This window comes from Epinephelus moara, chromosome 20 (genome assembly GCF_006386435.1).
Source record: "Epinephelus moara isolate mb chromosome 20, YSFRI_EMoa_1.0, whole genome shotgun sequence".
Classification (NCBI taxonomy): Eukaryota; Metazoa; Chordata; class Actinopteri; order Perciformes; family Serranidae; genus Epinephelus; species Epinephelus moara.
Window position 1 is genome coordinate 29,268,381 of NC_065525.1, and position 27,964 is coordinate 29,296,344.

General features: G+C 43.2%; 2 protein-coding genes across 2 annotated transcripts; one reads left to right on the plus strand and one right to left on the minus strand.

Moving 5' to 3' along the window:
* The first annotated feature begins 1,691 nt into the window (after positions 1–1,691).
* Positions 1,692–18,176, plus strand: LOC126408514 (netrin-4-like). The gene is made up of 10 exons (XM_050074099.1): positions 1,692–2,032; positions 2,230–2,786; positions 8,834–9,106; positions 10,972–11,098; positions 11,353–11,541; positions 12,332–12,539; positions 12,680–12,792; positions 12,939–13,007; positions 14,768–14,941; positions 15,330–18,176. Exons 1-10 carry the CDS (start codon positions 1,972–1,974, stop codon positions 15,470–15,472), a joined length of 1,914 nt encoding a protein of 637 aa, XP_049930056.1. The 5' UTR covers positions 1,692–1,971; the 3' UTR covers positions 15,473–18,176.
* Positions 18,177–18,433: 257 nt separating this feature from the next.
* Positions 18,434–27,959, minus strand: LOC126408524 (methionine aminopeptidase 2-like). The gene is made up of 11 exons (XM_050074120.1): positions 27,770–27,959; positions 26,874–26,987; positions 26,592–26,654; positions 25,852–25,954; positions 25,381–25,542; positions 24,944–25,125; positions 24,620–24,714; positions 22,188–22,284; positions 21,993–22,096; positions 19,336–19,451; positions 18,434–19,141 (listed from the first exon to the last, which is right to left on the minus strand). The coding sequence occupies exons 1-11, from the start codon at positions 27,942–27,944 to the stop codon at positions 18,889–18,891; spliced, it is 1,464 nt and encodes a 487-aa protein (XP_049930077.1). The 5' UTR covers positions 27,945–27,959; the 3' UTR covers positions 18,434–18,888.
* Between the last annotated feature and the right edge of the window lie 5 nt (positions 27,960–27,964).

Genomic DNA, 27,964 nt, shown 5'->3' on the forward strand with positions numbered 1-27,964 from the left:
GATTTTGTGGCATCTAACGGTGAGGATTGCAGATTAAAACCAGCTGAAACTTGTCATTCCTTCAGTGTTCATTGTTCAGTAGGTTTTTACCGGGAGCGAAATTATTAACAGTTTCAACAATCAGGCTTTCACCTCACCATCTGCATCGCCAACTTCCCATCTCCAAAATGTTTGTAAGCATGGGTCAAAGTTTCTCCCATTAAGTCTGTTGTTATAGATCACATTTTCTGAGTGGAAAGTGGTGTAGGCCTCTTTCAGGCCTCGTTTTGTTTGTACGCAATTTTTATAAATGTGACCCAAGGTGAATAAACCAGTAAAAAAATACTAAGAAAAGCGGTTTCATATACAAATCAGTTTCTGCGACGCTTTCCGTCAGGTTAGAGACGGGTAGCTTGTCCACCACATGCTAATATGTGCTAACCTTTTTTGTAGGAGCCAGAATTTGTATTTAACCTCTGTTTATTATTTGTTTGGCACAGGGGTGGGTGTGGTTTCACATTGTTTTACCTGTTCATTCACTGACATGGTGATTTTTAGACAAAGAGGGTGAGTTTTTGGCTCTGATATTTTCTGTTGACCGTAATCACATCACGTAATATCACAAGGAATAATATTTCATTTAATCTCTTTTTGCTTCAGTTATCTCAGTTGTTTGTTTGATAAATCACCATAAAAGGCATCTTTGGAATTCAGCATTTAGAGTCACAGTTACGAGCCTGCTCAGCTTCTTAATGTTTTTTTTCATTGATAGTAGTCGCTACATTTTTTTGTTTGATAACTTAAGATCCAGACATTAAGGATGTTTTTACAAGGAGCTGAACTATCTGCAGAGGTCTGTTTCTCTCCAAAAACAAACAGACCTGGCGATTTAATCCGGTTAAAATCACTGAATAAAGCTGTTAAATGTTAAAAAAGACAGTGTTTTTCTGATGCTGTCGTCGCCGAGGGGCTGACACAAAAATGCAAATGTCCCTATATAGAGCCAGTGTTTGGTTTGTCCATTCTGGGCTACTGTACAAACATGGCAGTGCAACATGGTGATCTCTGTAGATGAGGACCTGCTCCCTATGAAGATATAAATTAATTCCAAGGTAACAAAAACACGATTGTTATTTTCAGATGATTATACACTAAAGAAAACATGCTGCATTTATTCATTTTCCGTAACCGCTTATCCTGTTTGGGGTCACGGGTGGGCTGGAGACTATCCCAGCTGACACTGGGCGAGAGGCGGGGTACACCTTGGACAGGTCGCCAGACTATCACAGGGCTGACACATAGAGGCAGTCAACCATTCACACTCACATCTACAGGCAATTTATAGTCACAATTAACCTGCATGTCTTTGGACTGTGGGAGGAAGCCGGAGCACCCAAAGAAAACCCTGTGGTTCAAACCAGGAACCTTCTGATTGTGAGGTAACAATGCTAACCACTGCATCACCATGCCATAAGAAAATACACTTATTAGATTATATTCCATTTCTGCCAATATATCCCCTAAATCCTACACACACAATCATAATCAAAACATCTATTTTAAAATACAGTATATGCCAACAAGTCTCCCACAGATGGGTCTGATGCTCCTGATTTTAGGAGCCAGTGTGGGCGGGGTCTGGAGAAGACAAGAGAAGGAGGGCGGTGCTAACCTCTTCATATTCCCAAATGTCAATGAACTCTCCACAGCAAGTTGAACCCTGAAGTGCGTGGGCTGGAATAATTTAAGGATAAGGACTGCAGGGCGCTCAGATAAAACGAGTCAAGTCTAACAAGGCTTTTCTTTCTACACCATGACAGACAAGAATAGGCTCAGGTCTGTTGACTTTGTTCATTTCTGTACCCGTGTGTGAGTAGTTATTTTATAGCGGAGAGGAGCATGTTGGATTATTAACGTGTGGGTATCCTTGGATCAAACTGTGAGGAGTATAAGACAGGTGACTTTATGTAGAGGAACAACAGCTGCTTCAGGATGAGACTGTGGACTTTACTCTTCATTATCCCGGTGTGCGCATCCTCTCCTCTGTCAGCAGGTGAGTGTGTGTCTGACACTTTCACTCATTAATGAAGATGTGGATGACTTAATCAAGCTTTGCGCGTGCTGTTCTGGGAAACCCACGTGCCTCACAGCATCACACAAATTCAAGAAGGGGAGTTGGGGAAGCGGGAACCGAAACTCACCATTCTTCTTTCACCTCATATCACACTAAAAGTAACTTTTTCCTTACAGAGACGTCTAAGTCCAAACCTCCATCTGCGGAGAGCCGCTGCTCCGGCCGAGCCTGCAACCCCCGCATGGGCAACCTGGCCCAGGGCAGAGTGCTGAGCACCCTGTCGATGTGCGGCTCCAACTCCTCGGAGCCCTACTGTATCTACAAAGAGACATCCTCCCCCCGGAGCAGGGAGTCCTGCCTGCCTGCAAAATGCACCAAGTGCAACTCAGCTATCCCCAGCCAGGCGCACCCTCCCTCCGCCATGAGCGACTCCTCTTTCCGCTACCCGGACACTTGGTGGCAGTCTGCGGAGGGCGTGAAGCAGGAGACGCTCCAGCTCGACCTGGAGACGGAGTTCCTCCTCACCCACCTCATCCTGGTGTTCCGCTCCCCCCGCCCCGCTGCCATGGTGCTGGAGCGCTCCCAGGACCACGGGCTCACCTGGAGGGCCCTCAGGTACTTTGCCCGGGACTGCGAGGGGGTGTTCGGCCTGGCAGAGGGGTCGACAGACGGGGAGAGTGGAGCAACCTGCACCTCCAAGTATTCAGGAGCTTTTCCTTGCACCAGAGGAGAGGTGAGTACACAGTGTGGCATGAGAGGGGTGTGGTTGGGGGCCACATAGAAAGACACTTACTTCTACAGGTCAATTAAAAACAGAAGATAAGAAGAAGTATATCACTTTACTGGAAACAAACCAAGAAGTGGGCAAAGTGTTTTTGTTGAGCAAAAGATGAAATTACATACATCATGTTGTGTCAGCTCTCATTTCATTTTACAGAACACAAATTTGAAATCATAAACTCACAGATGTAGGAGTACATGAACAAAAACATATAAACTAGACAAACCATAGATATATTAAATGCATGTAAAGAAAATGGATTTTTAAAACATATATTTCTTGCGTGTTTCAGTGCTTTTGGAAGCTTAGGGACAGAGGAACCCTAAAATTACATTGTTTTGCAATAACATCTTGAGGAGCAGGAGGTCAGGAATAAAATGTTGGTATTATATGTTTCTGCAATCCATGAATAAGATGCATTTTCACATTTATTTTATTTTATTCAACCTTCATTTAACCAGGCAGGCAGCAACATAAAGTTCCAGACGGACAACATGGAACAAAAATACAAACTAAACATATATAGCTCTTAAACAAGCAATATAAAACACTTCATGAGATTACTACAAAGAAAAGCCTAAAAGTATGTTAATATATGCTGTAGGTGAACCATAAAAACATAAAACAAGGGAAAGACCAGCTTAAATACATCCTGACATTGGCATATAGATGATTGCGACTGAGTGCAACTTCAAGTTCCTCTGCAGAAGATTGCACACGTTTCCCAAACTCTACGTATTCTCAGTACGGAAAACAAAAACATGTTGAGAATGGAGAGCAGAGCCATTTTCAATTTTTTGCTTAATGTACACACATATGCTGGAAGTAGGCCAAGAATAGCTTTGTAAAGTCTACGAAACTGTAAAGAGAGCCACCCAACCTGAGCATCCAGGATAGAGTGATGAGGTAGCTGCTTACAGTTGATAATAAAACTCAATGGACCATGATACTCAAAGTCCAGTGCATGCCATCACTAGGTGGGTGCATTAATGTATAATACATTCCCATAATCAAGCACAGTCATAGCAAAATGTAGCTGAGACCAGTCACATGCATCATATAAACGTTTCTAATGTGACGTAGTGTATGAGCTGACTTGAGTTGTGTTTCCAGTGGCTTTTTAGGCATGAAAGGTGGTTGTTTTGTTACCCAGATTGTAGTTTTTGTTTCCAAAGCTGACCATACATTAACCACAGCATTGTTAAAACAGAAACTTTTATTGTACCTGCTGCATGACAACATGCAAATCTGCAATTTACAGAAACCTACAGTGCCACATAAGATTTTTTTCTGATGGTTGTGTTGCTGGCTGGCAGCTGGTGGTGCAGGCCCACTGTACGTCCACCCCTGAGTGAGCATTGTACAGCACTGTACATATTCATTCAACTCCAAAAATCATCACTGTGTCTGTTTGTAGGGAACACAACACCTTTTCAGATGAACAAGCCTCTGGCAATATGATGTCCTACTTGGGCAGAATGCAGAGAACATCAAAGATTTATCTAAACAGCATCACTGGCAAGTTTTCATTTAGAGGTTACACTTACACGAGACAAGGTTTAAAGTGTCTGCTCCTCATGTGAATATCCTTTAAATTACTGAAGTAAATTTTACTTTCATAGTTTTTTTGATATTTATATCTTGGTATGCCAAATGTACGCAATATAACTTATATAAAACAATCAAACTGACAGTTGTTGAAGGAACTGTTTTCCATTGTTGTGCATTATATACTCAACTTGGCCCGGGGGCCTAGCCTGAGTGTCAGACTGAAGCTCCCAGAACCTTCAGTCTGACATCGCCTCCACTGAAGGCGATTTACAAGGGGGAGGGAATTTGATTTTTCCCTAACCAATCAGTAGAGATCAACGACTCACCCAGAATCTGAAGTCATTAGTATCCATGCCTCGGGGGTGCCGAAAACAAGCGAGCATTGCCCATTTAAAATGTCTCCGTCGTCGTGCACGCCCAGCTGCATCACCGTTAAATCAAGTTTAGCAGCTTCCTTAATTTGGTCCTCCATTAACGCGAGTAGTGGCGAAATACCTCGATAGCATCGTTTATATGGTCTGTAGGATCTGTAGCGGTTGCCATTGTTGCTATCCTCACCAGTTACCCACCGGCGCACAGCTTGACATCAGCGTGGCGCTGATTGGCTAATTGCTAGACCCGCCCACACCCTCGGCGTTCATTGGTCCTTCCATCGTTTGGACGAGATAAATCACAAATTCATTGCAGCATGGATTATAGGATATAGGATTTTAGGACATTCAGGGATTAGCCCATACCTCTGTCGGGGAGGATCCTCCCCTGGCACTATTTTTGATAAACAAGCTCACAATACAATATGATTCCACAGAAAAGTTTGTGGACAATGATATAGAATAAAATATACCCAGCCCTAATCTTCACTGAATTAAAACTCTATTATACATACAAGTAGATCAAGGGCCAGTCATCTGCAGCCCAGAGAAGACATTTCAGTATTGGATTGTGATTTTATTCCTGAGATCTGAGAGTGACCACATCAAAACATGCTGCCAGACATTCCCCCAGTACTTCACAGCAATAACACTCACCATCTGCTCTGCTCTTGTTGTCCGTTTATTGGCACGGGGAGGATGCACTATAAGCTGATATCACACAACCCACTGAACAAACAGCCGCTTTGTAAACTGACCTCCTCTGACAGGCTGCAGGAGACCTTTTTCTGTTAGGCCAGCCTTCTGAGCCTCAAACTGCTTTGACATGCACAGCTAGAATATCAATGTTCACTTTTACCTCTGATGTTTCCCCCAAAGCATTTATGGGAGCTGCATCATCACAGGGAGGTTTAGCCAGATAACCAGCTATGGTTAATTCATGAGCCGAGCATTTATTCATTCACACAGATGGTGTAAAAAAAGAGACTCTCACTGGATGGTAAAGATTTGTTTTGCTCCAGAGAGCCTCAGACCACGTTGGGAGGTTCTGGTTAAACGTCTGAATGAATTTATGGCTTTGACTGATCTCATAATTGCAGTGTATTTGCAACAAGTATGTGTCTTGCTACAGTATGTCAGCTCTCTAGTGTAAGCCCCTCACCCTTTATAATTAGTGTCTCTGTTGTTCAACATGCAAAGACATCCCCAAAATGTGGTGTGAAAATCGAGTTTCAGTCATAAAGTAACACCACAGGCAACATATGCTTGAAGGGACAGTTCACCCCCAAATTAAAAGTGCATGTTTGTCCTTTGACCTGTAGTGATATATATCAGTCGAGATGTTTTTAGCACCTGCTCTTCATCTGTGTACTCTAGCTCAAATAAATCAAATTCAAAGGCCTCGTCCATATTGTCGAAATCAGCAAATTAACCATCCATGACATTCAAAATCTTTTAGATAACACTAAGATACATTTTCTGTAAACTACTACTACTACTTTTTTCACGTTTGTCTGACTACAATAAGGCACATCTGGTGAGATTTTACAGCAAGACATCCGCTTGATGAGACAATAACGAACAGATCAGATCAAGCATAAGATAAAGAGACACTTCAGACACATATAATAACAATTTGAACCTGTCTGTGGCAAAAATAACCACTTTAAATTATACAGTGACAGTGTTCAATTGCCCCTCTCGCTCAATACCGTACCAACTGACCTTTCGCTAAGCCCCGCCCCTTCTTGGTGGTGTGACAAGCTGTCAGAGTAAGCATGGAGCCCACACTGTAACTAACTGCACTCCCTGAGGAAACATTATCATATTTGTGGTAAAATGAAACAGTGATTCCAGAGAGAAGCAGACAGAGGGGTCTACAGTCTGTGTTTGAAGGATATATCCAGGATGTCAAACTGACTCAGCAGCAACAACAGGTTAAAAAGACAAAGATAGTTAGAAGCTAAAGCCGAACTATAGGCTACAGATCACAGTGTAAAAGTGAACCACCACATCACTGCTGATCGCCACAGAAGACAATGAATATAAATGATACTGAACCAGCTGTGTGGCATCGCAGTGTGTGCAGATGAACGGTGTTTGGCTTTGCCCCCATGCCGAGTTTCCCTGCTTCCCTTCACTGGTTCCTGTACAGCAGGGTCGGTCTTTATTCACTGTTACAATCATTAAAAAGCAAAAGCAGCATGTGTATACATTCAGTAGGCTATATCTTCAGTAGCTAGCTAGCTAACCCTACACTTTTCAGGGTTTGATTTTGGAACAGGGAAGAAACGTATATCTTTTTCCAACCTCTCCAGGTAACGAGTATCATTAATACACGACGTGGCCCAGGCACAACATTTAGCTCCAAATCCACAAAACCAGCCTGAAAATGAAGGGAATCTGAGACGATTGCATCAGAGTCAATGGAGCACAGCTGTGTTGTTGTCGGACCCTGGTCTGAGCTGGATGATGCTACGTTATGATTGGCCAGTCTGTGTCTGGGGCGGGACTTAGTGAAGGGTATATTCCAGAAATTGTTGTTCATCAGTCACTTAGACACAAATACATGGAAAATAGGGTCCACGCTGAAAAATGTTTAAGTTACCCTTTAGATCTACCCGACACTGAGACACAGAACTACTTTAAGACTTGGATTGAAAAATAAAAGAGTGTATTGAAGATTAAATTTGTCCAGGTTGATATATTTTTGGGTCTTACACACTTTTGCTTCCTGCTTTCTGTTTGATTTTCATAAAGAATGAACACAATCCTCATTATGAATGTGACAGTTTCCATTCTTGATGTTGTGATGAGGTGTAAGGACCTGTTTTTTGTGCATGTGCATGTTTTGATATCCAGACAGAGAGGATGTATCAGAAAGATCAACATTCAGTTAAACTTAATGATTGAGAACAAGAACCATTTGTCCGTGTTTACATTGGCGCTGGTCTCATTTTCCAAGAATAGCAGCTATTTGAGGAGCATGAAAGGCGAAACAGATTGATGCCTGTTTTTAATTTAGCCGACTGAGAAAGAAGAGAAACTGGTATAATGTTTGTTTTCATCACGGTCTGTCGGTGTCTCTAAGATGAGTTTCTCACTTGTTAGAGAGGCTTTTACAAGAGGAATAACAAAATTTGAGACATTTTCTCTTTGATGTAGAAAACTTGTACTTCGAGAGGGATCCCTCCTCAGCTGCTGCTCCTCTTGAGGTTTTTTGCTTTTTTTTTTTGCGATTAGAGGGTTTTTGGGAGGGGGATTTTTCCTTATCCGCTGTGAGGATCCACGGTAAAGCCCTCCTGAGGCAAATTGGGATTTGTGATACCTGGCTATATAAATAAAATTGAGTGGAACTGAATTCTCACTTAGAGGAATATAAGAATAACTCAAAGAGCTTCAGTCGTCCTGACTTTAATATGCAGAATTCAGCTGCCAGGCTTTTAACCAGAACCAAGAGACCAGTTTCAGCCTCTTTACACTGGTTCCCAGTATGTTTTAGAACAGATTTTAAGATTTTACTGATTACTTTTAAGACTCTTCATGGTCTCTCCCAGCTGTATCTCTGACCTCTTAGTGCTGTACACGCCAGAATGAACTTTGGGGTCCTAGGGCAGAGGTCTTTTGTCTGTTCCAGAGGCTCAGCTGAAAACTAAAGGAGACAGAGCGTTTGCTGTCTGGAACAATCTGCCTGAGCAAATCAGGTCCCTTCTTAAAACATACATCTGAGAGCCTTTCCTGATTTTACTTGAGTTTTAATTTCATTTCAATTCTCTTATTTCCTCTGTTTTTCTACACTAATGTGTTTTTATCCGTTCTTTTAAAAGCTGTTGTTTTTATGTCTTGTCATAATCACGCCACCCTGAGGGAGGGAAAACCGTGTTGTGCAGCCTTTGGTTCAGACTTCTTACCATGAGAGTCGGGTACCTCTACAAGGTCTCCATCTTAACTTAACCTCCCTGCACCCAGAGTAAAGCCTCTCAACATAAAGCAAGGCTGAAGGGCTTTAAAAGGCCTCTAGGTTAATTACCATCAAAGCACACTTTTTCTACAACACTCTTGTATTTCTCTCTCCAGGTGATCTATCGCGCCTTGTCGCCCTGGCACTCAGTGGATCCATACGGACCAGCCGCCCAGAACCAGCTCATGATCACCAACCTCAGAGTCCGCCTGCTGCAGCGCCAGCAGTGTCCCTGCCAGGCCAAACATCCTGATGCTGCCGTTCTCCCCACAGACCATTATGCCATCTATGATTTCATTGTCAAAGGCAGCTGCCTTTGCAATGGACACGCTGACCACTGTGTCCCAGCCGGGGGGTTCCAGCCCAGCCAACAGAAGACCAACAACATGGTGAGCCATTCCTGAGCTGGGTTTATGAACATACGTACAGCTCGCAGGTGCACAGTGCACCGAGGAAAAGCTTCTGCTCCTCTGTTGTGAAAACTTACAGAGATGTCGTGTCATGCACAAGTCTGCCAATAGCTTCATTTAGTCTCTGTTTTTATTTGTTTATGTGGTGCCATGGGGAGTAGCAGGTTTGGGGTTTTGTTCCCACCACTCCCTTGTTACTCAGCTGTGTGTTGGTATGTGCCGCTGAAGCTGAAGGCTGCAGTGAAGACTGGATATTAGGCCACAGCTTTACCTACCATTACAGGGCTTTAAGGATGTGGAAACCTTAATTATGGTATTCAAGCTAATGCTTTAACAGCCCATAGTCTCTGTCGTGTTATTCTCTTTACTGTAAATGGAGAATAGAAGCACTAGTTTAATTCCAACATGGTCTGAGAGGGTGTAGAGACGTTACACAGGCGGTAATAAGCTACACAGTGTGTAACCACTGTGATTGTTGCAATAGAAGTATTACGTGTGTCAGGTACACGCCTACATCATGTGGGTGCAGGACTGCTGGAAATCAGCCTCAGTGAAAACCTGCACACTGACTACAGACCACAAATGAATTTAAATGGATAATGTTTAGCTCTGTATGATCTTTGTCAAGCAGAAATGTTTTAAAATGGTCACCACACATATACAGTGCTGCAGGGATGGTGTTTATTAGTAGGCTGGCTCCCTTGACAAAAAGCCTGTGGTATTTTACATTGGATTTTGGATTATTGCAGAAAATAAGCTCTGTGGCAAACCAAAGTTAATGATACTTAACACGTTTTGTTCAGCAAGATAATCTTCACAAAGGAGCACCACTTTTAGGATTTTTGAAGCATAAATGCAGTCTCCAGAAGTAAAGAGCTAACATTAGGCTATAAACAAACTGCACCACGGTTGTATGATTTCAACGTCGTCACCACAACAAGGCTGTAAAGCCGTGTTCGGAGTGATGGCGCTTTGTGGTCTCATTAGCCACTTGTTAGCAACCACATTTTTAACACGTTAAAGCTTCAGAAGTTAGTTAGTGGGGTATTTACTGACATATGTTATGTTGTAGAACAAAACCGAAAGTCTCTTAAGCTTGTGTTAACTACAGACCTTATTTCAGGTATCTAAACAAAAACCCACTGACTTCAAGACGAGGGAAGCCGTAGTGCAAAAATGCTAACTCATTTACGGGTTTTAGGACTCATCCCTGCATTAGTCCACAGGCTGATGACAGACGTAGTTAACCATCCAACCTGCCCAGGGTAATAAACATCTCCCAACAATTAGCAGTTCAAGAAGAACATAATTAAAACTCTGTTAAAAATACATAAATTCCAAAAAGTCAGGGTACCCTACAATATGATACAGCAGTACTCCTAAAGCCAAGGGTGTATGGAAGTGTGCATATGATGGATCTATAGGTGTGGCAGCTATTGCCTCAGCGTGTCAGGTCAGGACACTATTTGTGCTCAGGTGGGTGTTGAGAAAAGAGATGCAGAGTCCAGGTCTGAATTTCAACTGTTTATCTAGATGCAGTTCAAAGCAGGTACAAAATGGTGTGGGTGGTGATTTTTATGGACACACACACAGGACAAATAAACAGTTTTACAGCTTTAGTTTTTTTGTCAAAGTAAAAGCCCTCTGCTCCTTTCCAGTTTTCATTGGGGGGGGGGGGGGGGACAAATGCACATGCTCTAAAAACTGAGGGGGCCCTGTGTCCCCCCTTAAATCTACACCTATGCTCTAAGCAATGCTCCTGAAGCACATGAAAAAACATTCAGTCACAAATGCGTGCAGCTGCAATGAAATTCCAATTATGTTTCTGTCTGTTTGCCTTGCAGGTCCACGGCAAGTGTGTCTGCAGACACAACACAGCCGGTGACCACTGCGAGCGCTGTGCACCTCTCTACAATGACCAACCCTGGCAGGCGGCCAACGGCATCATAGGGACACCGCATGAGTGCCAGAGTGAGTGATGGGGCAGGAGAGTCAAACGCAGAGTAGGACACACAGCGTGTAGACGTATCTCGAAAATGAATTTCGTCTCATAAATCACACGTAACCTTTTGGACGCCTGTGCATGATGAATAACAGAGCAGTTCCTCTCTTTTTGTGTTGGCTACAGAAAGAGTTATCACTGCTATCACCAGGGCTTTAAAAGTTCAGCCGAGCAGAGAGAAACGTCTCAGTGTGTTTGATTGTACATGTCCATCTAAACCCAGAGTGCAAGTGTAACGGTCACGCCAAGAGCTGTCACTTCAGTCGGGGATTGTGGCTGGCGACTGGACGGAGGAGTGGTGGCGTGTGTGACGACTGCCGCCACAACACAGAGGGCCGTCACTGCCAGAACTGTAAGAAGGGCTTCTTCAGGGATCCCAGCCGACCAAAAACTGCCCCTGACTCCTGCAAAGGTAAAGCTTGTAAATCTTCTTCTGCAGAGTGAAGCTTTAAACTCTCTGGACAGATGCCAGCAGAGAATTCCAATTAAGAGGGAAGCCTTTGATATTTTAAAGGCAGTAATAGAGATTTGATTTTTCTTTTGACCCTTCTGATTAAAGCAGATTGTTCTCTTTGATAAGGGTATTTCCTTCTAGTGCCTCACTGAGTCACTGCCTTCCCAGTGATGGGATAGTAAGATGACTCCAGTCCGCTCCTTAGCAGGAATGACGGAGGCCGCACTGTTTTGGAATGTGACTGTAATTGCAAACAATGGAGGAATTTCCCATGGACCATGCGAGCACATTTTTCCCATTCTTGCCCTTTCCCCCCCGCCAGGCACACTGAAGCATTTTTAAGAACAAACATGCCGTTTTTGGAAACAGATGAAGCGAGTCTGTAACAAAAATCAATCTGTCATCACGAGGGACCATCAGGCGGCAGGCCTGACAGCGTAGAGAGGGAGTGAGTTACTGTTTGTTTTCGCCGCAGCTGCTTAAAGCATGTTGAGTACGTTCTCCCAGCTTGTTGCTTGTTACAGGAGGATGATAAAATACAGTTCATATTGCCATGGGAGTTCACTGTGTACACTCCGAAATGTGTTTGTTTGTGCTTCTACAAGTGTGTTTGTCCTTTGCATACATACAGGCTCATAATGTATACTGAGTGCTGCTTCTGTGCCAAAAAAAAGAGACACAGCGTTTGACCTACAGACAGAGATGTTAACATGCAGTCCTCTTGTTCTGTCACCCCGCTCCTCTGCAGCCTGTTCCTGCCACCCTGTAGGCTCCATCCTCTCAGGAGGTAGCACTCTCTGTAACCCCAGCAGCGGGGAGTGCACTTGTAAGCCCGGTGTTGGAGGCCCCTGCTGTGACAGCTGCATGCCGGGATACTGGGGGCTGCATGAGTACGGCTGCCGTCCGTGCGACTGCACAGGGGACTGTGACCCCTACACTGGTGACTGCATCTCTGGGTGAGAGCCAAGACTTAATACTATTTCCATATGTATTTGCACTTGGATTAAGTGATGTGTGTTGTGGAGGTGGAGTGCATTCTGGATGATTAACACTGAGTGGAGCCCTGCCTCTGACTGGTTTTACCTCTGCGGCACAGCTCAGATGTGGAGGTCTTCTATACAGCCACCGGCCACATGGGACATAGCAGCAATAATAGTGAGACGGCACTCTTTAGGGTAGAGGAGCTTTTCTCTGCACTGCACCACTCTGGTGAGTCACAGGTCATATCACACGCGTACGCTGCACACACTCATCGACCCACACAGATGAAATGCAGCTGTTTTGATCCTGAAATCTATACATCATGATGAAGGGATTTATATCAATCTTATTAATCATGATTCATTTTTTTCCAGAGAAATGTGAGTGTGTGGAAGTGACCCTTGGCAGCCCTAAACTCTTCTGTGCTGCAGAGTATGACTACGGTAAGTGCTGTTTGACAGAGGGAATTGATTCAGTATTTTGTGAGCCAATCATGACAGTGAAGGAGGGTGATACTATTCAACAACACAGTGGAGTGTCTGCAGAACCCATCAGACCTGTCTGTAAAACATTTCTAAACATTGGTTGCTCCACGTGAGATCCTGTCAAGTGATTGTCGTCTTAAAGGTGCCTGCGGAGTTTTCTTGTTAACAAAAAGTTCCTGTTTACATTCATTGTTACTCACCACAATAGGAACAGGAAAAAGAGGCAGTGTGTTTAAAAGCCTTTTTGTCTAGTTCTCTTTGAACCTTGGGAACCAACGTCTGTAGAGTATTGTGAGACTGCAGGCAATATTGATTTTGGTTTTTACACATGTACGTACACAAATAAGAGGACAGCAGCCCAAGGGTTATATATAAAAATCAACCAATGTGAAAGTCTGCAGACATACAGACAGTAGTATAGTGGAGAGTAGTCACAGCTATACAGGGTATACCTTCCTCTTTTTATGGCCGTTTCCATTTATCAACCAAAAAGCCATTGGAATACATAGAAGAGTATATCCACTTCCTCTTTGGTAACCTTCCCATCTGCCTAATAGTACACCCTCATTGACAACTACCACTACACCACCACATAAAGTGTAGTAACCCATAAAAAAAAAGAATCATCCTGTGTATTTGAATTTGTTGACAGACCTTATTGCTGTGGGGAAAAAGCTGTGTTTGAGTCTGTTTGTCAGGGTTTGACTGATGTGTAGTGCTTTCTAGAGGGCAGCAAGTCTACCCTGGGTGAGTGCAGTCTTTGATGATGGCCAAGGCTCTGCTGGGGTAGCAGTTGTTAGCAACCTCTTCCAGGGAAGGAAGAGGACTGCCAATGATAATAAATTTAAAAAAAATCAAGTAATAGAAGTTTCAGCTTGGGAAAAAGGCTTTCATTGTGTTTCCTGAAAACATTTGCAAAGTGGATTTTGAAAAGACCAAAAGCTGTTTACTTGCTATAAGTCTTCCTCTTACATGCCTTTGCTGGTGCACTGCAACCTTTTCTTTGTGTGCTAACACACCAGTAGAGTAGAAAAATGTAAAACCATTGGCAGAAATCTTGCTGCACATGGGAGAAGTTTGCCTAGAGCAGAAATCCATTCATTTTAACCCAAACCACAACTGCAACCAAGAAATCCCTCTAGCCAAACCTTTCCCCATCAGTGTATCTTGTCACCTGCATCCTTTTGCACTTGCACCAGAACAAACAAAACAAGAACCCACTCATAAAAACATCGCTCCACAGCACCACTAGTGGTCGAAAACTCCACAGGCTACCTTTAAAGAAGCACTAACAAAATTTAGCATTGCACTTACCTTGAGTTGTGAGTAAAAGAATAGTAGGCCAAGACATCTGACTTCTCGTCCACAGCATGGATTAATGCTGGATCCTATAATTGTCATGTTGCAGCTCAGTAGCCTCTCTCTGCCTACTTACGCCCACATCTTTCAAATTCCATGTCCCCAGCATATAATGCAGGGTGTCTGTTAAAAAATTTGCAGTCTCCAATAGCCAACAAAATCCTGATGACATCACTCCGGTTATTTTCCTAGACTTAAAAAGCTCCTCCAGAGCCACAGATGACATTATACCATTGGATTCAGAGCCTCCCTTTAACAGTAGAAATGTGTCTGTGGTGCAAAAGAATAAAAGTGGTGATTGGATGTGGTTGTTTGTAGGCTGCTTATTTGTTGAATGACTGTTTGTGTTGCCTTGGCAGTGCTGGTGGTGAAGGTAATGTCGGCTCATGACAAAGGCTCCCACGCAGAAGTGGAGGTCAAGGTCAAGAAGGTCTTGCACCAGAACCCTCGGATGAAGATCCAGAGGGGAAGCGTCACCCTTTACCCAGAGTCCTGGACCAGCCAAGGCTGTACCTGTCCTATCCTCAACCCAGGTCAGCTGCAGCAACCCCCACTTATAAACTTTATTGCTCCCCGTGCAAAAGCTTATTAATTAGTCGACTCTTGAGTGAACAATCTGCCAGCTTTGTGCTGAACATGGGATATTCGTCGCTGCTCGCGGAGGCTTTGAGCGGGTGCCAACGTCCTAGCATCACTCATTTAGATTGGACATTTACAGCTCGAAGATTAGAGCCGCCTCTCTGTTATGAGACTATTTCACACCTAACACTTTCACAATAATCGTGGCAACATTCATCCAAGCCAGCCACAGCAGCACAGTATTTAACTGGTTGGTTATAGTTGTATAATGACTCTTTTTTACATGAGGTGATTTTTCTCTTGAGACTCAGAGTGGCTCATGCTTTGCTTTCTGTCCTCCAGGATCTGAGTATGTCGTGGCCGGTCATGAGGACTGGAAGACCGGCCGACTGATGATCAACACCAAGAGCCTGGTTAAACCGTGGAAGTCAAATCTGGGACGCAAAATCCTTCACATCCTCAGAAAAGACTGCGGCCGCTGGTAGGGCATCGCCACGGACTGCTACAGACAGAGGGGTGAAGGGGTGGAGGATGATCTGTGACATACAGGAGTGAGCAGAATGAACAGAGACACTGTCTGATTTGGGCATTGCTTGGACATTCAAATGAAAGCCCATGCCCACTACAGCGATTTGACTGTTTCCTCTGTTTCCAAATTGGAGTCCACTGCCCCAAGAAAAAGCTGCAATGCTGATAGAAGTAAGCACATACCTCGCTAGATGACAGTCACTTAAGAATCAAAGAGAACAAAGCAAGCCATAAAGACTTTCATCCGGACAAAGACAAAGCTGATGTTGCATTTATTCATTGTCTATGTATGATATTTTCCAGGTTATTTATAAAACAGTGCATGTTAAAGGGACAGTTCACCTCTAAATCAAAAGAACAGATTTTTCCTCTTACCTGTAATAGTGTTTGTTGATCTGGATTGTTTTTGCGCGAGTTGCAAAGTGTTGGAGATATCAGTTCTAGAGATATTTGCCTTCTCTCGAATATAATGAAACTAGATGGCTTTCGGCTTGTGGTGCTCAAAGCACCAAAAAATACATTTGAAAACTCAACAGTAAATACAGAAATCATGACCAAGTTACTCAAGAAGATCCAGAGACCTTGTGAGCAGCTTCAAGTAGGAACTATTTTCTTTCTACCGAACTATTCCTACCAACTGTATCACTGCAAAGAAGGAAGCGTGCATCTACTCATGGACGAGAGGCTCATGACAGCATGAGATGTAAACATTAATGGCATCCTTATTGGCTCAGCTCTAACGTTAGCTAGCTCAGACGCTGTGAGCGATAGGGCTGTCCCCTCATAGTCGACCAAACGTTAGTCGACCATAAAGGTCATAAGTTGGCAAGATTTCATTGTTCGGTTAGTAGCATCTGAAACTCTATTAGGGGCTGCACCTTATCAAAATAAATCAAAACCTATATGACTGGACCATGTGGGAATTTAATTTGAAAGGACAGACACAGGAAGTGTCCACGCTCAGCAGTCAGACAGGAGTCAGGTTAATTTCCAGGGCTGGTACCTGTGGTTATCACACAGGCTAGTTAATAACATGTCGGGCAGGAAATCCAAAGTGTGGGATCATTTTGAGAAGGTGAAGGACGAACCCAAGGTGATATGTAAACTCATCTTCATTGGTCGACTACAAACATGACGTATCATCTGAAACATGTCAGTAGCTACATGCCCATTAGCCACTTAGCGCAATCATTACTGCTTTGCCGACAGCATCATTAACAGGCGGCTCGCTCAGTGTGTGACGTGCACTTGTAGATAAAATATAGGCCTATATTAATGAAGGTTCATTAGTACGGTTTTGTATTTCTCTGTAATGTAGCACAGTGTTAACAATGTTACTGATACTATTCTTTCTCACACCTTCAACTCAAACCATTGTGTTGCCCCGCCCAAAATATATAATTTGATAATTAAATTAATATCGTAAACATGCAGGCGACTAGTCGACTAATGGCCCTAAATGACGACTATTGGTTGACTAGGAAAATTGTTAGTCGGGGGCAGCCCTAGTGCCATCTAGTTCCATTATATTCAAGAGAGGGCAGACATCTCTTCGGCCGATACCTTCAACACTCGGTAACTCACAACAATACAATCTAGACTGAAAATAGCACTACAGGTAAGAGGGCTAATATGTATTTTTGATTTTGGGATGAACTGTCACTAAGTTACTGTCAGAGTTGATGAGCCAGTCACGTCCCACTGTATCAATTTCATTGAGAGCTGTTTACTTGGAAATCGTGCAAAGGCACGGCCTGAATCATCCTTGTCTTCTCACAGATATTGGCGATAAATCATGAATGAAGTCAACATCAGAATGTGTGTGAGTGTGGATGTGTGTGTTTGCTTGATGTCCTTGGCAGGGAGTCTGGGACTGTGCAGGTCAGAACAAGTAACTCCTGGATGAGGGGAGAGGATGAAAAAAACATTAAAGGAATCAGGCGGCTTAATCTGAACAGCTCTGCTCTGCACCGGCAAACTCGCCCGCCTGCTGTCTGACAAGAGCAAAACACACTCCACCCTCTCCGGTCTGGAGTACATGCAACCGGCTCAAACGCTCAGGAACAAGTTTGCTCTCACACCTGCTTCATTTATAAGAGTGGCTCATTGTCAGATTGCTTCAGCCAGATGTGATTCTGTGAGGATTTTTCTGCTGTCCTCAGTCGCCCTGCTTCCACACGAGGAGGATTCACTTGAGAAGGGCTCTCTGAACATGACCCTGTGGGAGCCAGAGTGTGTGTGAGTGTGAGAACGGGAGCACATGCTCTCTAAACACATGCTCCTCTTTTTGGCCTGTGACTCCTCCGGCCCCAAAATAAATATGTATTAAAAGCCTGGGCATTCATTGACATCACAGCGCATCAGATCCAGAGTCCACAGGCCATTTTTGAGCCAGGCCCAGTTAAGAATAGGACGGGTCCGCTGTCTCCAAGGAGAAGGACAAACTCTGTGAGGAGACATGATGCATTCCTCAAACATGACATCACCGCCCGTGTCCTTGTCCCAAAGACTTTACCAAAATAAGAGAAATGGGCTGAGCATTCTTCTTGTAAAGGACAAAGTGGTGATTTAGGGTGCCTGAATGTACTCCATCATCAACGTGATATTTGTAAAGCTATTTGTGTGTGTCCTGTATGTTCTTCTTTTTCATATAAACTGTATAAACTACACTCAGTGTGCTCATTCTTAATGCTTCTGGGAAACGTCTGTGTCGTTCCATGGTGACATTATGAAACCTGATGAGTGTCATTGTAACATCTTCACTAACACAGATGACTGACTGATGTCCGACCCATGTTTTAGTACCGCCCTCCTTTGGTTAAAAGAGAGAAATACACCTTTACATCATCAGACACTGGTCATGTAATCGAGCATGCTGAGCTCTCAAGCCTCCATAAATGTGCACACAGCAATCAATGCAAGATTTATAACAATTTATTTCTTATAAAACTGCCTCAAGCAAAGAAATATAGAAATATAAATATTTCATTGCAGTCTCCTCACAAGGTCTTAACAACGCAGTGAAGCAAAGCATTTCCAGGCGAGGCGTTCGCCAAAACCTTTTTTTGCATGTTTCGTTTGCATATATTTTTTGCATATTTCCTAAAAGCAGCACGTTAAAATATGACTAAAATGACAACACTACGTTTCATAAAGATATGCCCTTTGTCTACTGGCTTGATTCTTTGGAAAAATAAACACTAGTAAGCTACTGCCATGACACAAGTCTTTTGCTCTTGCTAGAATAATTACCTACTGAAGCACTGGAAATTTTTATCAGAGAAATATTGCATAATTGCGATCAGTCTGCAGAGGTTTGTTGTCTTTGAGCTGTCATGCTCCTCCTGCTCCGCCTCCAGTTCTGGGCGCATGCTCAGTAGTCGTCTCCCCGGCTCACTACCTCCTTGCAGGTGGGCCTGAGTAGGATGGTGTGCTCGTACTGGGCCGTGTAGCTGCCCTTGATGTCGCAGAGAGGTGGGTACGGGTCTATGATGCCAAGGTCACACAGATTCTTCAACGCCATTAGGTACTTGCTCTCGCCCAGGCGGTCCAGCCAGCGGCGGCAGAACGCCAGAGTGCCAAAGTTCTCATTGATTACATTCAGCAGATGTTTAGCCCTTGGAAGTCTGCGGCACAGAAGATTCGATAGTGAGACAAACTTAAGAGTGACTCTATGGATGTAAACAACAAGCATTATGTTCACAGCCTCATTTGTTATAATTTAAGACTGGAAGAGTAAGAGGCAAATATTAAACTATAAACAATTTTCAGGATCAATATTTTGCATTTCAACAGAGGGAGGAGATGAAAACAGCAGAACCTTATTGGTACGTGTCCAACATGGAAGTTTTTCATGTAATGTGAGCACTCCATGTCATCGTGGACGGCACCTCTCCCTGTGCTGCCAAATGTCTCAATGGCGTAGGCTTCACCTTCCTGAGAGACAACAAATGAAAAGACAAAATCACTTTGTGTAAAATGTAGAGTTTCTATGAAAGTGTGTATCTATGTACAGAGCCGGACTGAACACATTTGTCACCCTGAAGTTAGCCCCCAAAATTATCATTTTTATTATTATATTTATTGTATATGAAACTAAAAACAAGGGCTAATGAGAAATCACAACATATCCTCATACAGCGATTCATGTGATATCCTACGTGCCCCACAATGGTGTGACATAGCGGTATTTAAAGGAATACCTCACCGATTTTCAACCAGCTATCAAACTGTTTCTATCAAAACAATGTGGGCAGTCTGTGTAAATGAACTGTGGTTAACCAGTTTAACCAGTGCCTAGATATATCGCTTCGCCCCCCCTGCTCTCAGGCTGTCGCTCGAACTACAGGCTGCATTTTTGCACTTTTGTATTGCTTGCCACCCATACCGCCACCACGGACACAAAGAGTATAGAAGCAGATCAAGAGACAGACCTGCCCTTCTCTCTCTCAAACGCAGACCAAAATATGATCAAACAGTAAAATTTGGCAGTGCTGATGAAATACATATCAAAATTATGTTACTGTATTGCCTGTTTCTCACCTACAGTGTTTTTAGAAACATATTTTAGTGTCGTGTTCAGCTGTAATAGCAAAGGTTTGAGAAGACAGTGAAAACAGAGGCCGAAAAAAATGAGATAGAACAGGAAAACTAAGTAGAGCTGATCAAATATAAACCAAGATTCTGATTCTGACTTGCCTATTTGTCACCTAAAAGATTTTCAGACATTTTAGCTTACTGTTAAATTGTAATACAAAATTGTTTCTTGCCAGCTGGCCGCCATTATTGTCAGCTATCAGAAGAAGCTGGTTATTGGTATTTGGGGGATCAAGTTTACTTTGTAGCTTGTGCTTTCTATGATTGTCTTGTCTTTTTCTCACTATCTAATTATAGGCCAACTTTATGCAACAAAAACAGGCATCAAAAGCATGAGAACAAGCAAACAAACAGTCCCAATGGAAACTTTTACCGCTGTAAAATCTCTTTCAACGCTGTAAATGAGTTTGTCCTTAACAAACAAAACCTTTTAAGGGATTCTGTGCAACTGTGTAAGCCTCTCAACTGAGGAGAAATTAAGCTTTAAGTGTGATACTTCTTAAGGGGAAAACCTAAGGTCTTTAATGCACCCGGTCCCTGTACTTTTACTCAAGTGTGGCTTGCAGGTCCTTCATCCACCGCTGGTTATATACGTACTACCCGCTCATGATTACGTGGGTTATTTCCGAATTTTGGTGCAAAAAAATAACAAACAGTAAGAAAGAAAATGGTTTGTGCAAATTTGCAAATGTAAATCTTTTTTTGTTTTTCTACTGCGCCTTGAGGCTTTTGACTTTCACTTCCTCTGTAATGCTCTTCACATCCACTCCACTCCACCATTTATTGAATGTTAAGGGGAAAAAAATTGTGTGGGGGATTTTGCGGTCTATAGGAAGATATGCCCCTGTCTGTATATCTGTATCTGTACACCTTTCTACAGCATTATGTGGTGCTGGGTATGATGTTACTGAAAGGACAAAAACGATCCAGGGGGACTGAGAGTAAATTAAAACCTCAAGATGCCAGCGGCTGACACATTCATGTGCAGTCTATCAAAGGCAGTGGTGTCCTTTGTGGAGCAGTGCCTCGTGTGAGTCGATTGGCTGGGTTTCATTGGCGTTTTGTGTCTCTATCAGCGCGTGGCTGTTGTTGGAGTCCCTGTGGTATTAGCTGATAACACTGCGACACCCTCTCTCGCTGCACCGATAATCAGTCAAAGTGCTAGCAGCCCTGTGGCACACCCAGCTGCCACTCCAGCCGTGCACTCTCTGATCACAAAGAGGGTAATGGCCCTGTTACACCAACACACTTCAGCTAAAAATACAACACGCAAAGCTGCCACCTCAGCAGCAACCCCCCCCCCCCCCCCCCCCCCCCCAACCCTCCTGGAACCATCAGGTAAAATGCTTGAGTCAGCAGCTTGCCAATTAAAATGCTCAGTTCTGTCCAAATACAGTCGTGTACTGCAGCTGTGCGGGCGTGAGGCAGCCGTGGATCTCGGGGAAATGTAAGACATTGCAAAGCCATGTTCCTCCTGGGTGAAGTGCCGGCCTGTTAATGAACTCTGGATGCCCACAATTCAGCGCTCTTAGGGTGAAATGAGGGGCTGGAGTTTGAACACGTGTTGCTACTCGATGCGGCTGGTAATTCCATTAAAGGTGTAATTAAAGTGCTGACGAGGGTGACTAAGAAGCAGTTAGAGCATTGAATTGGAACACTTCTCCACACCCCGTCGTAACCCTAACCAGCCACATGTTCCTCCAATTACACTTAAGAATTAAAAAGGGTTTATTTATATGCAAGGTCAAGCAGCTAATAAAGGTTTAATTCCAGGCACTCTAGTAAAAAGAGGCTGCGGTGTTGGTTTGTGCTCCACAGTCTGGTCACATCCACATCTGGCTCGGGTGAAATAATAATTCAAGCAAGCAGTTATGTACAAACCTCCATCCTTGTGGCTTCTCCTCCTTTAACAATAGGGACTGTCTTCCCTGAGTGTATCCTGTACTGTCCGATGGAGTGGCCGTTGAGATTCCTGATTGGCTTCACTGGAAAGAGAACACAGCACAGAGGTTTAATAAACTGGAAGCAGAGCTGAGCCTGTGCGTGATATAAAGATGATAAATGACCTCACATTACCTTGATATGTTTTCCCATCTATCTCCACTTCGTAAGACTCCATGACCTCCTGAATGGTCTCGCCAACATCGCACAGGCGCACATCAATTCCTGCAAACTTGGAAGGAGAGGTGTTTGGACTCACATCATTACATCGCTCACACACAGACGGGCTGGACAGTAATGTAATGTGTCTAATTTATAAAGTACACAAACTATAAAGAACAAACTCCTGAGTTATCACCAAGGAACAAACAGATAATATACAAAGAGAAGTTCCTGAATAACTATAAATCAATATGTAATAACTCATGATGGTAGAAACTATGTTAGTGAACTAGTATCTGATATTACATCCTTGATAGCAGGGCTGTGACTTGATTACTCAATTATTTTAACTGTTGATTATATCTCAATTAAATGATTAGTTGTCTGGTTTAGAAAACAGTAAAACACGTCAATCAGTCCGAGATGACGTCCTCAAATGTCTTGTTTTGTTCGAAACCCAAAGATATTCAGTTTATGGTCATTGAAGACTAAAGAAATATTCACATTTAAGAAGCTGAAATCAGTTTGATTCATCAATTCAATTTATAGTTTTACTTGATATATGGTCATATGTATACCGACCGCTTTAACGAAGCCTTCCTGAACTCTGAACCAGGTACTTAGAGGCGCAAAACCAAAACCAATCAAGTGCAGTTTTTTGTATTTCATCAGTTACTGCAACTTCATTATCTCCTAATTATTCAGTGTTGATACACTTTGTCGTTACTTTCATAAGCTGTATATTTTACCTCCTAAACTTGTTTTTTTCATGCTTCATATCATAAGTATTTGAGTTTTTTAAGGTAATTTATTTACACTAAGTGATCCACTGTTTTTTTTAAAACATATAAATAATCTTTTGTGTTCTACATACATTTGAGTGCCTGTGCTTGTGCACATATTCAGCATATTAAGTTCGCTTTTTTGTATTTGACTTAAACCTTCTTTTTTGCTGACACTTCTATTTTGCAGTTTTTCTAATTTTAATCATTACTTCCTCATTGTGTAGGCATTAGGGCTGTACGATCACAATACAGGGGTAATGATTTAATATATTCTGATATGTTGCCATTTTTAAATCTAATTTTAGGAAAACTGCAACATATCCTCATACAATGGTTCATATGGTATCTAACGAATTAGTGCCCCACAAATTACATGAATTACTTAACATAAAGTTACGTATTTAACGCACAGTTACTTAGATGGGGTTTCAGAGAAGAAACATGGTGACGATATACCTTAAAATAACTCAGTGTTTACTTGGTTTCACACGGCTCTGAACATCAGTCTCCTGGGTGAAAGTCCTGTGTTTGTTTGACCCATCTAACACCCCAACCTCTGTCCTGACACGGAGTTTCTATCTTCATACTTCGTCCTTCTTTACTCTCGTCAGCACATTGGTCACGTGATCACAGCCTTCCTAATTACATGGATTATACACAAATTACTGGCTCATGATTACGTGTGTTATGTTCGTAGTTATACACATGAACAGTGCAGAAGAAGAGCCTGAAAACTGTCAATACTAGTGGTGCGTCTTTTATTAATCTCTTTCATGGGCCTGTGTTTCTTGTGTTTACGCTAGCGATATGCTGTTACATTGGAGTAAAAGAGTCAAGTGGCTGAAGACAGATTACAACACTGAAGGCTCAACCAGTCGGGGCTTTTAACACAATGCAAAATGAAACACTGCCCAAATATTTGCATGTGAACTATCAATTAAAATTGTTAGTGTCTTTGAGAATCAATACAGTATCACAAAACTTAACATTGTATCAAGTGTATCAAAATTTTCATGGACTGTCCTCCGATGTGAAGTTGTGTGACATGTCAGTAGGAATTCATCATTACTTAATAATGACCTTACCTCAACATTTCTGTGTCACACCAAGTCACATTTAGCCGCTAACTGTTTGCTAGCCAGATGAAACTAAACTTCTCAATAAGTGTATTTGGGCGGCAGCAGCTCAGTCCATAAGGACCTGGGGTGGGAACCAGAGGGTTGCTGGTTCAAGTCCCTGTCCAGACCAAATATGGAGTGTGGACTGGTAGCTGGAGAGGTGCCAGTTCATCTCCTGGGCACTGCCGAGGCGCCCTCGAGTACGGCACCAAACCCCCAACTACCTGGGGTGCCTGTCCATGCTCCCCCCACTCTAACATCCCTCCATTTAATACACGTACAAATCCTGTTTGTGCCTGTGTGTGTGTATTTCAGGCCAACAGAGTGAAAAATTGTATTTCTCCTTGGGGATGAATAAAGTTTTAAAGGGTTTAATCATAATAAACTGCACTCTATATATGAATATTAATGTAAATGTGCTTTGAATATGATGATTCTTGTTCCTTGGTAAGTACTCAGGATTTTTAAAAATGTAACCAAAGGAGCACCTTGCATTTTTTACCTTAATGCCGGTGTTAGTTGCATCTCTCACAGCCTCCAGCAGCCTGTCATACTTTGGATTGAAAGTAACGGTGAAGGCACAGTCTATAATTCGACCTGAAAGAGCAGAAAGTAAAGTTTCTCACACCAGTTTCAGCGAGGACATCATTTTGCAGAAACATTCAGCCTGTATTAATCTAAAAAGTGGAAGTTAATTAACTTACCAGAACAGTTTATTCCAGGCAGTGAGAATTATAATGTAATCATCATTTCACCATGTCATAATAAATGCCAAGTGTGAAATAGCACAGCAGAAGCACTTAGGAAGTTATTAGTGAGCTCTTACCGTTGATGTGCGTTCCAAAGTCAATTTTGCAGACGTCGTCGTAGCGCAGCACCGTGGGGTCTCCTGCGTTTGGGGTGTAGTGGGCAGCACAGTGGTTGATGGAGCAGCCGGTGGGGAACGCCAGGCCTGCCTTTAGCCCATTTTCTTTGATGAGCCTCCTGGAGCAGTCCTCCAGCTTCTCACTGCCAGGAACAGAGAGCGGCACAAAGGGACAGCAGATGACAGGAACAATGAGACTGTTGTCAGGGCAGATAATGCACCCAGCCACAAAGCACTTCTGCTTTCTTTGATAATTTTAAAACTGTTTCTTGCAGGCGAGGACAAAGAAGAAGTGCTGATATCAATTTCAGTCTCAAACGAGCTCAGGCAGGTACCAGCAGCCAATATTAAAGTCCATTAAAAGGGGCTCGGGAGAAATATTTCAGTGCTTGTCTCACCAGATGTCAATCATGGTCATCCCTGGTTTGATCCAGCTCCTGACATACGAGCGGACCTGCCGATGTGCCTCGGCCGCCTCCCTGAAATCACTCCACATCTCCTCGTTGGCCCTGTCCAGCGCCCGCTTCTCTTCGCTGGTGGTCCGCCACGCTGCACTGCGCCTGGCGGGAGGTAGACAGGCACACCACAGAGAGGAGGAACTCATTATTTTCTCATTATACAAATACTTGTAACGAGGATATGACGCACTCTTGTAGAAACCCTGCACAGGTGAAAGTTGTGTTGATACTTTTTCAGATCTGACAGAATTTAATTTGCTCCTGAACAGGAAATTAAACCAAACACTAAACATTGCACCTCATTATGATGTCCAGAAATGAAAAAGTGCAAAGCAGAGAGACCTAAATAAAAGCTATCACGTAGTGGAAGACTAACTGCTGAGTGTGAGGGACGATGTGGAGGTCACACACCCGTCTTTCGATGGTGGATATTCACACTCCTCTCCCTTTGGAAAGTCTCCGCTGGGAAAGAGCTCACAAATAGGGATTGAGGGAGGGTCAGTCTGTCCCTTCACTGTGGCCCAGATAGTGAGGAGGAGAAGGAGACGCAGAGGAAAGCAGTCAGAGAGAGAAAAGAAAACACAAGTTATCCTCCCCGTGTATATGACATTAACATTTTAACCCAGCTACACGATACAGCACAGCTCCTGATTTACAGATGTCGTTGTGTTAGACGCCCTCAAGTAACAGAAATATGTGGCAATATAGAAGCACTTGTATCATACAGTGGGGCTATAGTACATTTTTAGGATGACTCATTTTCAGTTTGCTCACTCCACACTAACATTACGGAGTATGATGTCATTAATTTTGTTCTGTCTGCTGGACATGTAAGGTCCTGTGGCATTTTGTCCTACACCTCCTGTGTCAGTCCTTCATTATGTAACTCTCGTGACACTAATTAACCAAGTCAACCTGCTTTCATGCACCTGTTGTATTTACCTAATGATCCAAAGCGACTCTGATGCAGTTGAGTCAGGATGCAGATTTGAAAAGCTTTTGCCATGGGGTTCATACATTTATAAAATCTTATGTGCCACTGTGATGTGAACTGCAGTTTCAATTTAAACTGGCAGCCATTGCCAAAGAGCGATATGTTGCAAACTGTAGAGACACGTTTGCTGCACTGAGCAAAACAAAAAACAGCTTACATCCTTTCTTCTTTTTCTTCTTCTTCTTCTTTTTTCCAGCTGAGTTCTCTCCTTCATCCCCATCTGTTAAAAGCATCATTAGTTTCAATACAGTTTGCAAAGTGAGAAATATCGACAGGCACTCGGGCACAATTCCCAGTGTGCTACTGAAAATCAGATATCACATTGCAGATATGACCGGCTGAATTTCAACTGAGCACTTTCACGGGCTTTTAAAGTTCAACACAATCACCACTGCAGATGATGATGACGATGATGGTGGTGGTGGTGGTGAGGAGTTACCTTCATCTCCATCCTCCTCCCTCTCTTTGTCCGCCAGTGTTTGCTGCTCCAACTGTTTTGTCACATCACCAACACCTCCGGCTTCTCCATCCCCCTCAGCTTCATTTGTCCCTGCTGCAAAGTCACACACCCTCGTGCATGCATGTGCAGGTGAACACGCACGTGTATAGCCAATGGCGTGCATGCACATGCATTGACACACACACACACACACACACACACACACATGGAGTGAGTAAATTATTTGTGGTCCAGAGTGATTTCAAGAAAGTGCATCCACTACGATCTCAACTTGGCAGGGTCTGTGCATAATTTCTTTCCATACCTTGGGAGTCAATACCCTCAAGGGCATATGTACCTTGCAGCATTATGACATTTAGCCCTTCATAGGCAGAGCTGTGTGAACCACACTTGACTTATGGCCGCTTCAACAATTCAGGCTTTCTGGGATTTTATTTCTCCCCATTATGAAGCAGTGAGGCTGCAATTATCATGCTGCTTTTTTGCATTTGAGTGGTTGTCATCTTATTGCACTAAAACTGTGGATACTTCTATTACATAATTTCATGCAGCTTAGGGAGGATTTATAGGATTGAACATATTTAATCTGGAGTAAAATTTAATTTTATTCCATCTTCCAATGACAGCTTTCACTCAGTTTTGATGATAAATTCCGATTTTCAGAGCCTGTCCCGTTTCCATGTGAGCGCCCTCAGCTCCAGCGGCAGCCGCTCAGAGTTGGGACAGCTGCACAGGAAAACCATCTGACAGGTTGAAAAGTCTCCTGTCCCGCATATCTGATGCTCGTGCACAACACCGAGTGACACTAGAGGAGACAATTTTGCGCTATTTCTTTTCCTCAACCGATTCCCTACTCGCAAAGTGATGCCTCTCACCTGGTGCCGTGGTCTTATTCCTCTTCTTCTTTCTTCTCTTTTTCTTCACTGACTCTGACGCGTCCGCATCCTCTCTCTCCTCGGTCAAGTCGTCCCCATTGAGAAGTTGAGGCTCCACTTCATGCTGTAGCTGTAGCTCCGCCATGATCAGCGACTGAGAGGTGAAGTGACGCATAAGCTGCTGAGAGCCTCCAG

Coding starts and splice junctions, on each gene's coding strand:
- LOC126408514 (XM_050074099.1), top strand. CDS start 1,972: ATGAGACTGTGGACTTTACTCTTCATTATCCCGGTGTGCGCATCCTCT. Junction 11,542..12,331: donor TGCCCCTGACTCCTGCAAAG/GTAAAGCTTGTA, acceptor GCTCCTCTGCAG/CCTGTTCCTGCCACCCTGTA. Junction 13,008..14,767: donor TGCTGCAGAGTATGACTACG/GTAAGTGCTGTT, acceptor TTGCCTTGGCAG/TGCTGGTGGTGAAGGTAATG.
- LOC126408524 (XM_050074120.1), bottom strand. CDS start 27,944: ATGCGTCACTTCACCTCTCAGTCGCTGATCATGGCGGAGCTACAGCTA. Junction 26,655..26,873: donor GGAGGAGGATGGAGATGAAG/GTAACTCCTCAC, acceptor TGCTTTTAACAG/ATGGGGATGAAGGAGAGAAC. Junction 22,097..22,187: donor AGATGGGAAAACATATCAAG/GTAATGTGAGGT, acceptor TTCTCTTTCCAG/TGAAGCCAATCAGGAATCTC.